Below are 10,506 nucleotides of genomic sequence, written 5' to 3'. Positions count from 1 at the left end.
GCATTTCGGTTGAATGCTTTTGTTCTTCGAGGTGCTATTCATCTAACTGTATAAAGAAATGCTCCATGCTGGGCACCCTGAAGCCACAGGTTCACACCTCACGGTCTGGCCTGGAACAGAGACATAACTCTGCTGTCCGGCAGACCATTTCCACGACTGTGTCACGCACTTGCCTGGATTTTCAACATGCTCCTTCCAGAATTGACTTTGAAGCTGTGTACCATGTAGGAGAACAGCAGACCTTTCCCCCACTATCCTCCCCTAAGTTAGGACCTGAGTGGTGCAGATTAGTGGAAGCTATGGTGCCTCTGGAGAGATGGAGGAATCAAACTAGCATGTAAGCACTAAGTATCGACATGGCTTGAAAACTGCTAAAAATAATTCAAAGCGCACCAATGACAAAGTAGCAAAACTAAAACTTTATTTCCTAAAGTGTATGCACATACAAATATACAAGTTTCATCCCGATACGTTACGACGGATGTCAGCTCCTAAAAGAGCACATTTAGTATTTTACTGACATATTTTGCAATGTTAGGCTTGCATACAGTTCAAACCAGTCAGAAACACTGTCATTCTAGGCAGGCCAGCTCGCTGACATTTAAACAAAGTATCTGCATGTATTTTAAATACTGAAACAGTGTTGGCAGTGTCGGGCGACATTTTGAGAGAGACATTTTTGGACTATCGTGACTATCATCTGAAGTTGTTTCTACTTGCAATTTTTTAAAAAGTTCTCAGAAAATAATAATATATACATGAGCAATGATTATAATTCAAGACGTGGTCTAGGATAGACCTACCATTGATTCCATAAACAAATGGATTCCAACGTCTCGTATATGATGGTCATACATACAGTTTGTGATATCATTGTATCTGCTGACATTTAGGCGATACTGTGGATACCGTTTTATTATTCACCATACGGTTTCTTCATTTAGTATTGCATAGTTTAGGCAGCAGAAATGTAATATTCTGCACATGTCCAGTGAGCACATATTGCAAAAACCGACTCCTGCTCTTTTGGGCTAACAGATCAATTGAAAGCAGGCTCAGTTGCTCATTCACAACTATGCATGGAATTTTCTTTTCCCCTCCCCACTCAGTTCCATCACTGCAGTGACAGTTAGGGGCCGGAGGCCATGCACCAGGGCTCTAGAGCCCTGCAATCACGGCTCACTCTGTAATTAGCCCCTCAAGGGCGGTGAACGCTGCCTGCACAACCTCAGCCAACCTGAGGAGCAAAAGAGCCAGGTCCTCTGCAGAGCAGTGGCCACGACTGGGTATGTCATCCTGCAAGGCTACAATTCATGCAAATGACCCGCGGACTGGATCAGCAGTCATCTCATGCCTCTGGTAGGAAGAGGTGTCCTTAAGACACACACACACACAGGTACTCTTTACAGTCTGTTTCCTTGCAAAGACAAGCTACTTTGACAAACAGTAGGTATGATGAGGTGTGACTAACTGCAATCCTGATTTAACACGAAATGCAGATGTTCCTCTAGCAGCTATAAAATGAGAATTCCCAGAAAGGATGACGGGTGAAAAGCTCGTACAGAACTTGCTGTGTTACCTGTCACTTACAGGGGACAACCTGATTACCCAAACTGCTGTATTCTGTCCAAGCCTGCAGCACTCCCCAATCAGAAAATAAAATAATGCAAACAGAGAAAAGTAAGTTACAAAAATGAAGGCTCCTGGGGCCCTCTTCATCAAGGTATTTCTCCTTAGTGAATCAGGCAAATAAGGATGATTTTAGGCCAAAGAATAGCTGGTCACTCTTAACATACAACACAGAGCTATTGTTCCTTTGTGCTTGTCTGCATGTAGTCTTCGAGACGTCTCTTTATCCATTCAGGTCAAAATGCAAGTCCAGAGTCTTTATCGCACAATCCAAAATCGGGATGAACACAAAGCAGTGAGCACAGCTGTAAATCACACATAAAACAGAGTCAGTACAAACAAAAATGCTCTCTGCATTAAACGTCTTAGACCGAGCATGCATTTATACTAAGACAGCCCATTCTACTTTCTAATTCTTCCCTCAGGATTCCTGCCGTGTAAGAAAACACATGAAAATGAAGTCGAAGCAAAAACTGCTCTTTGGTAGCTGTACAGAAATGCCTGCTATGCTCAGAACATTTACTGAAAAATAAAGATTAATGACCCATAATTCTTAAATGGTGATCAGGAGCACCACAGGCTGGAACCAAAAGCAATTTTCAAGGAACTCCAATACCATCACTTGCCACTGGGAGGCTCTCTTACGAAGTAAAACATGCTATTCAGGAATATGCACGAGTTTGACAGTACAGGCCCGTCTAGCCTACCCAGCTTTTCTTACTTATTTGCAACCTGCTTTATAATGGAATGCAGCCCTGACTTGTCTCCTCAATGCCTTCTTACTTTTGGAAAAGGCAGAATATGAATGCTTAGAAACAAAAGGAAATACGTCGGAGATCTCTGGCTTTGCCTTCACTTCCCCACTGAGAAGGATCCTCTGTGCTTGTCCCATGCGTTCTGATATTGCTTTCACTCCATCCCGCCCCCGTCATCTTTACTGAAATGCCATTTCTGTGAAGACATGCTTCCTTAAATTCATCCCAAGTCCAACCTTCCCCCCACCCCACAACCCCTTGTTCTAGACATTGCTTTTTGCTCTCTTGTAAACTCATACCTCTGAAGTATTTTAAGGTTCTTAGCATACCCTTAAGTCTCGGCCCATAGGGCTTCTGTTGTAGATTCGGCACAATTAGGGTAGCTCTAGATTTCCTCTATTCTGTCTTTACCCTTCTAGACAAGTAGCCTCCAGAATGGGGCATAAGGCTCTTATCTTCTCAGTGGCAGCAAAACTTTGTGAAGTGAGGAGCAATCACAGCTCAGTTTGATAAAGAGGCGCCAGCACAGGCCAGGTCTTTGTGGATATGGAGGCCCCAATCCACCAGACAATTCTAGGGGCAAAAGGGAAGGACAAGGTAAGGCCAACTCAAGGGTTGTGCAGGTGGCGAGGAGGGGGCCCAAACGATGCCATTTTTTTCTTGGCAGTGTCTGCGGTGGCAACAGTTTCCCTGCTGCTATGTCAGGGCAGAAGCTCCTTCTCTGTGCAATCTATGGACAGTGCAGCTTTGATCCCTTAGTGACAGTGCGCACTCTTGCAGAGGTGTCAGCTGTTTCTTGCATTTGCCTGTGACAGGTGAAAGCTGTGGCTGACATGTGGAAGGGAGGTCTGGATCTCCTGGTGAGGGCTGGTGATAGGCTTGGCAGCAGCTCCTGTATCAGAACTTGACCGAGACTGAGGTGATTTTGGAAGCTTTCAGTGGGACAAAACTTCCAGGAGGGTGGTTGTTTTAGTCTGTAGCGCCAAAAGCAACACAAAGGCGGCTGGCACCTAAAACTGCTAATCTACCCTAGGAGGCAGCACCAGCCTTTGGGTTGTTCCACTGAGAAATTGTCTAATTCACTTTCAGCTAGAGGAATAACTTTGCAAGCTGGAGACTATTGTGACCGCTAACAAGAATAGCAACAAAACATTAGCTGAAAAGCTAGAGGTTTGTTTGTCACAGCAAAATAAAAAACCTCGATACTTCTAAGCCACTTTATAGTCTCTTGATTATGAAGGGAAAAGAATTTTGAAAATTCTATGAAATGCAGAACTTTAAGATGTATAAATTTTCAAAAAGTTGGAAGTGAACTTCAGATCAGTCACGCAAGGTGGAATATAAATAAAAACACATGCCAAAAAGTGGGATTTCTCCAAATGAATTACTGAAAAGCATTACCATCATGCCAGGTGGCATTTTTGTTTGCCATCTGGAAGTGAGGATTCTTTAAAAGATAACTTGGATGCAACTGAGGTTACGGAAGATCAAGTGGTTGCTAAGTCTATGTTTTTCTTTTTGGCTTGTAACAGATCTTCACTGGGTACTTAACACTTTTTTGCATAAACAAGATCTGTTGGTTTTGGGATTTAAAAACCTGCATGTTCCCCAATTGTCTTTGCTCAAATGTATAGAAAAGAACTTACGATTTTGAAAAAGCATGCTACACATTTCAGCAACCATTTATTCCTTTCAAGTGTCCCATTCGTAAGTATTTACAGACTTGGAATGGTTTTCTGCCTTCCTTAAAGGAGAAAGTCGAGTCGCTTTCCTGATGTCTCCGTTTAAATAAATTGCTTTTCTGAAGCAGCGAGCACTCTGCATTGGCTTGCTCTGCATTTAGGCCATGGAATGCTGTACTCTTCCTCCATTTTGTGCTGATCTGTATGTGTTATTCCACTGATATCCTCTTTTTATTGGAAGCATGTTATACAATCTGATATTTATAAAGTATAAAAAGAAGATAGGCTTCAGTAACTGTACTGCTTGTAATATGATGCTGGAGTTTTAGTTTTCTTTTACTTAAAGCCCAATACATCCAGAACACCAATCATGAGCTCTACAGGCTGCAAAAGCAGTAAACTATTTAAAGCACCCCAAGTGATGGTGCTTCAGGACACATCTGGAATATTCATTTTATCTCTGAGGCTTTCCTTACTGAACAGCATCAAAGATTACCAACCTGTTTAAATTTGCTTCGAATCTTGTCCAGGTCCTCATGAAGTTTAGCGTAAGTGGGATCTTCGTAAGGGAAATTCTGAATCATTCCTAGCAATGCATCTAGAACCTTTAACTTTTTACTATAAAAGGGATAAAAATGAATACAACAAATTCACTTTGAAGAACATCTGATCGCATGCATTGTGCAGTACTTGTAACTGTGAACTGTCACATGTCTGACAAAATCCTATATTGCAGAAAACACTATGCCAACATATGCCACTGCCTGGAAGAAAGAACAAGCTTTTATTATAGGCTCTGGATATTCATTTACAAGGACGATGCATTTAAAAGAGAGCGAGTGGTAGCAGCACTCATATCAAATGAAGAGAGCAGAGTAGGAGTATGATACCTGGAAATATAGTCCTACCTGTATTTTTCAGATGCACATTTCTGAAGTAAACTCCTCCAAGTACAGGCAAAACCATAGTAGCAACCAATCTTGTGGGTAAGAAAGAAGAGCGCTGATTAAAATTAAAAAAAAAACTTCCACTGTATCTTTAATTAAAATAAAATGTTTGAATTTATGAACTCATGTATTAAAAACAAAGACTGCATGCATTAAAACTAGAGCTTACAGGTTTTGGGAAGGATATAAGCAATTCCACAGGATACCCCATCCTATATCCAACTGATCACATAAGTTTTGCAAGGCCTTTCCTGTTTGAGATCCTTATCTTTTTTGTAAATCTTTATCCTATTAATATCATTTGATGTATATTGTTGGTTAGTTATATATTTTAAGTTTTAATTTGTGTTTTTATGAATATTTTTTTAATAAGAAAAAAGGAGGGTAACTTGCATGGAGCGGCAGATACTACCATAAGAAGTTTGCTGGGCAGACTGGATGGACCATTTGATCTTTTTTTGCCGTCATTTCTACGTTACTATGTAATTAATGTTAAGTATCATTTGATGGTATTTTACAGTGTATTGTTTATTTTTTCTATTTGAAGTGCTATATTTTAATTGGTGATTTTATGAAATTTTTTATTTTGCTCATTTTGAATTTATTGTAAATCATTTTGATTTTTCTTAAGAAAAGCAATACATCAAATGCAAGAAACTAATTGACTGGTAAGAACCTTATATAAACTGGAAGCCTCTAGTGTGGTCAGTTTATCATCACTAATAGTCAACAGTTGCAGAGCTGTCCATCATGTTGGCCCTTTTTACCATTTCACAACCTTCAGCACACAGACTAACTAGACAAGTTACAACTATAGAGTGATTAGGACAGGAACATGACTAAGCATTCATTTTATTCTTTGCTTTATATCACAGATATTCCATTTTGCTAAACAAGGGTAAAGCCATGAAACCTATTTTTATGAAAAGCAATGAACTGAAACACTGAGCTTTACATGAAATTGTATTTATTTATTTTTTTACCTCTGATCCAACCTTGGCTCCATGCAGTGCCCCATAACATTTTCCCTCAGTGATGCCAGCATGGCTTCCTTCAGCAAAACCTTCCTGATAGCCTTCACCATGAAATCTGCAATCATAAAATATACATATGCCCTTCAATTCCAGTAACAAAGTGACATGAGAAGTGCTCTCTGGGTTTGATCATCACAAAAGGCAGAGGCTCAACCAGACACATGACACACTGGGACAGGGTCTCACAGAATCTCTGAGATTTAGAGGACAGGGGATCTTGAGGGTGAGTGCTCTCTGGGTCAGGGACTTAGGAAGATAAAGGCACTCAGGATGTAAAGAGGGTAAGTGCTCTCCAGGACAGACCCGAACAGAGATTCACCAAGTCAGGTGGCTCACTGGCACACAGACTCATGAATCCTTGAGACCCAGGAGCTCTCTTGATCAGGAGATCACTAGGATAAGGGATCTCTGAGGCAAGGAATCAGGAAAGTAAAACATTCAGGAACAGGGGATCTCCTAGGGGGGAGTACAGGGGATCTCCTGGAGGGAGTACAGGGGATCAGTAAAATAAGGGCTCTCTGCAGTGTGGAATCCAGAGAGTAAAGGCACTACATTTGAAAATACAGTATCAATACTTTCAACATATATGAAAGCAATTCAGCAGGTACTAAAGCAACTTAAATTAACATTTAACCTCAAAAAGTCTGAAATCATTTTGTTAAGCAAAAACTCTGACAGTAAAACCCCTGGCTCTAGACCTGGGTAATTTCCAAATTATTCCTTCAAATCAAGTACAGGATCTAGGTATCCAGCTTGACGAGAACCTTAGGATGAAAAAGCACATCAATAAATTAGTTACTACAGGTTATGCCAAGTTGTGCATATTACATCAATTGAAACCTTTATTAACATTCGAGGACTTTTGTACTGTATTGCAAACCCAAATTTTCTCAAATCTAGACTACTATAACACATTATTACTCAGTCTTCCAGCAAGTCTATTAAAACCGTTACAATTATTACAAAATGCCTCAGCAAGCCTTTTGTTAGGAACTAGAAAATGTGTTCACTCTGGCTAATCTCTCTGCACTGGTTGCCAGTAGAAGCCCAAATACATATTCAAAATCATGAATTCCAGTAACACCGGTATGATAGGAGTGACAATACAACCATACACACCTCAGCGAACACTAAGATCCCAAAATAAGGGACGATAGACTGTTCCCAGAATATGGAGCACACACCTGATGCAAGTAAGAGATCGTGCGTTTTCAATTGCGGGTCCAAAGCTATGGTATATCAATGCCTATTTCTGAAAACTACCTCCATTACCCATCATTATTTGTTGATTTATGAATGTTACTTTTGTAAACCGTTGTGATTTACATTTTATAAAATGTCTACATAAATACATTTATACATTAAATTTCTGCAGGTGGGAGGGGGAAGGCAGGAGTTCAGGAGAGCAAAACACTGGGAAGGGAATGGGGAGTGGAGGAATCAGGAGGGTAAAAACGCGCGGGGAGGGAGGAGATCACTAGGATGAGGGCTCTCTGAGGTGGTGGGAGGGGGCGGCAGGGATTCAGGAGGGTGCAAACACTAAGGTCCCGCTGCCCACCTCACGTCAGCCATCACGATAGAGTCCAGCAGATCATCCTCTTCCTGCTCTGGCCGCGCCGCCGCCGCCATGGCAACCGGATACACCAAGCAGCGCACAGCACCCTGGGTAGCACTGCTGCCGTTCCCTCTGGAGTCCGCCGCTCTCAGCGAGCTTCCGGATTGGTGGGGGGGGGGGGGGGGGGCGGTCTGTGACGTCAATAAAAGGCGCCGAACCGGAAGCATCCGTGGCAGAAGTCGTTGCGATCTTTTGTTTGTTTGTTTAAATAAAATCAAAATGTAAATCTTTCTTGCTAGAATCTAAGCGGGTATCTTCTTTCCCCCAATAGTCTTAGCCTCTCTGACGCCCTCGGGTGGGTTAATAAACAGCGGACCCAAGCTGGCCTTGAAACAAATTAAGACAATATATCAAGCCCTGGTTCTCTGCTCCCTGAAAGGGACCCAAACAGTGCTGTGAAAAGGCAGAACTGATGAACGTAGTGGGCTTTGAACAATCGTTTCATTCTCACGTCCAGATCTCGAGTACAGAGTAGTTGCACAGTATAAGTGGACGTTGTAAGTTTGTATATACTGTCTATACATATTTTGAATTTGAGACTTTCAAAAAAGCCATATATTGGTAAAGCAAAGGTATACAGATCCTGATAAGATTTCTATTGTAGAGGACAAAACTTTATTCCTTTAGAATGACATACTTTTATGTGATCAGTGAAAGAATTCCTATAACTATCTTTAAACATAATAAAAATTGTATTGTCAGTATGTAATCCCTGAAGGAATAAACAGTTAAAAATGTACCTTTGTTTTGTGATGGGTCCGGCGAGTTTCTTTTGTGTTGATTCTCTACGGGGTTCCCCTCTGCTTTAGATGGGTAAATTGCAATTAAACTTTAGTTTTCACAGTCAATCAGTAGATGGCACTGTGAGCGCTAAAATACACAAGTTCCTACTTCTTTTTAGTTTCTGTGCCAGCTTCATGGCTGTCCTCTGGATGGCAACATTGTGCTGCAAATTTATATATATATATTTTAGACTATAAACCTTAATTACTGGATAAAAATACAATCACTTTGTAAACCACATTTTACATTTTTTAGAAATTAGAACCTAAAAGACAGATATGAACTGTGATGAATTTTGCTGTCCGCAGTCCCTAGGCACTGCTGTTGCTGATTTCCCCCTGCCCCTCTCCTGATCTACAATTTTTTTTCAGGGGCTCAAATTCTTTCCTGTTTGGCTCTTCCATGCTTCTCTCTGCTCCACAGTAGTTGGGAGAATGTGGCTGATCTTCTGCCTCACAGCAACTTCCAGAAATTTCAGGAGGCAACAAAGCAATAGGAAGCAGTAAATCGTTTGCCACAAATTGCCCCCAGAATTTCTGCCCTATGGACAGGCCTAGGGTGCCGGTGCAGACATTTAAGCCTGTGAAACAGAGGATATTGGTTTGCTTCATCTCAGATGTTTTATATGTGGATGATACAGTTCCTTGAACTTGAAAGTCAAAGTATAGCTGTAGAGGGGAGGGTTGTTTAGACAGCCATTTGGTTAGCTGAAATTCATTCTCACTACGACAGGGCAATGGCCTTTTTTTCTTATCATCTCCTACAATGCTTTGCTCCTTATTCCTTTCTCATTCAGCTCTTACTTAGTGCAATAGCAGTTCTTTGCATAATCCTGCTTATATTTCTGTGATGCCCTCATAAGGTGGTTTATTTAGATGGGAGTAAAATAGATCGTTACCTGGCCACAGATGCCCTAGGTATTGCCAGAGTAGCTATGATTCATGGCCCATCTTATACAAAGAGCAAATAATAAATACTTAATAGTAATACTAATAGGGGCCTGATTTTACTAAGGCACTTTCCCCATTCTAGGAAACAAGCTTAATAAATCAGGCTCCAAGTATGATGACAACCTTAGTGGTGTAAAGGAAAATCTGTGTCCCCTAACAAAAGCACTATTCTGGGCTCTTTTTTTTTTTCTTTTAGCTCAAGTGGGAGAAGTAGCATAACAGTCAAAAGCACTTTCTGCCTGCCCTAGTAGCTACTCATTCTGTACCACATGAGCTAATTTTACAGTGCTAGTAGCTGTTGCTGGTGGAACAGCATGAGCAGCTGTGTAGAAACTGCAAACTTTCTTGGAGACCCAGACCAAGGTCTCTGTTCCTGGAAGCATCAGATCAGAGTTCCAAGTTATGAGCAGCAGGGACTTTGTTATGTTGGTAGGCCCAGATTTATGCATAGACCTATGAGTGCAGAATTCTGAGGGTGGAAAGTTTGGCAACATTCTGAAGGTCAATATGTGGCAGATCTGGACGTCAGCATCCCATTGCCTGCCTTATTTCAGTTACACATCCCATTGAGGAAAGCAGACAGTTCATGTAGGGCTGAGGAAGTTTTTGGTGATAGCCTGGCTGCCATTTTTCCAACATTTAACTCGAAGTCATATTAGTTGCAATTCCACAGGTGTCAGTTTTGGGCCTGGTATTTTTTCAATGTTTTAATTAACAGCTTGGAAGATGGTAGAACTTCCCAAACCTGCTCTAGTGATCTTACAGCCAGTTGAGTTTTCAAGATAACCATAACCATTTTCAAGATGACCACAAGATAACCACAACCATTAGATAAATTCATATACATTGGAGACCCAGTATATGCATATTTATTGTGAATATCCTGAAAACCTGACTGGCTGTTGGGTCATGAGGACAGGTTGGGAAGCTCTGAGACAGTGAATATGCTTACACAATTTGCAGACTATACAAAATTAGAAGTTGCATAAGAACATAAGAAAATGCCATACTGGGTCAGACCAAGGGTCCATCAAGCCCAGCATCCTGTTTCCAACAGTGGCCAATCCAGGCCATAAGAACCTGGCAAGTACCCAAAAACTAAGTCTATTCC

The 10,506-nt window shown here is 41.2% G+C and overlaps 1 protein-coding gene across 1 annotated transcript; it reads right to left on the bottom strand.

The window, feature by feature from the left end:
• Positions 1–401: 401 nt before the first annotated feature.
• On the bottom strand, positions 402–7,756 carry LTO1 (LTO1 maturation factor of ABCE1). The gene is made up of 5 exons (XM_029582969.1): positions 7,606–7,756; positions 5,997–6,102; positions 4,975–5,045; positions 4,567–4,684; positions 402–1,934 (listed from the first exon to the last, which is right to left on the bottom strand). Exons 1-5 carry the CDS (start codon positions 7,674–7,676, stop codon positions 1,866–1,868), a joined length of 435 nt encoding a protein of 144 aa, XP_029438829.1. The 5' UTR covers positions 7,677–7,756; the 3' UTR covers positions 402–1,865.
• Between the last annotated feature and the right edge of the window lie 2,750 nt (positions 7,757–10,506).

This window comes from Rhinatrema bivittatum, chromosome 17 (genome assembly GCF_901001135.1).
Source record: "Rhinatrema bivittatum chromosome 17, aRhiBiv1.1, whole genome shotgun sequence".
In the NCBI taxonomy this organism is placed as follows: domain Eukaryota; kingdom Metazoa; phylum Chordata; class Amphibia; order Gymnophiona; family Rhinatrematidae; genus Rhinatrema; species Rhinatrema bivittatum.
Note: the sequence above shows the minus strand (reverse complement) of the source record. Positions and strands in the feature narration are given on the sequence as shown.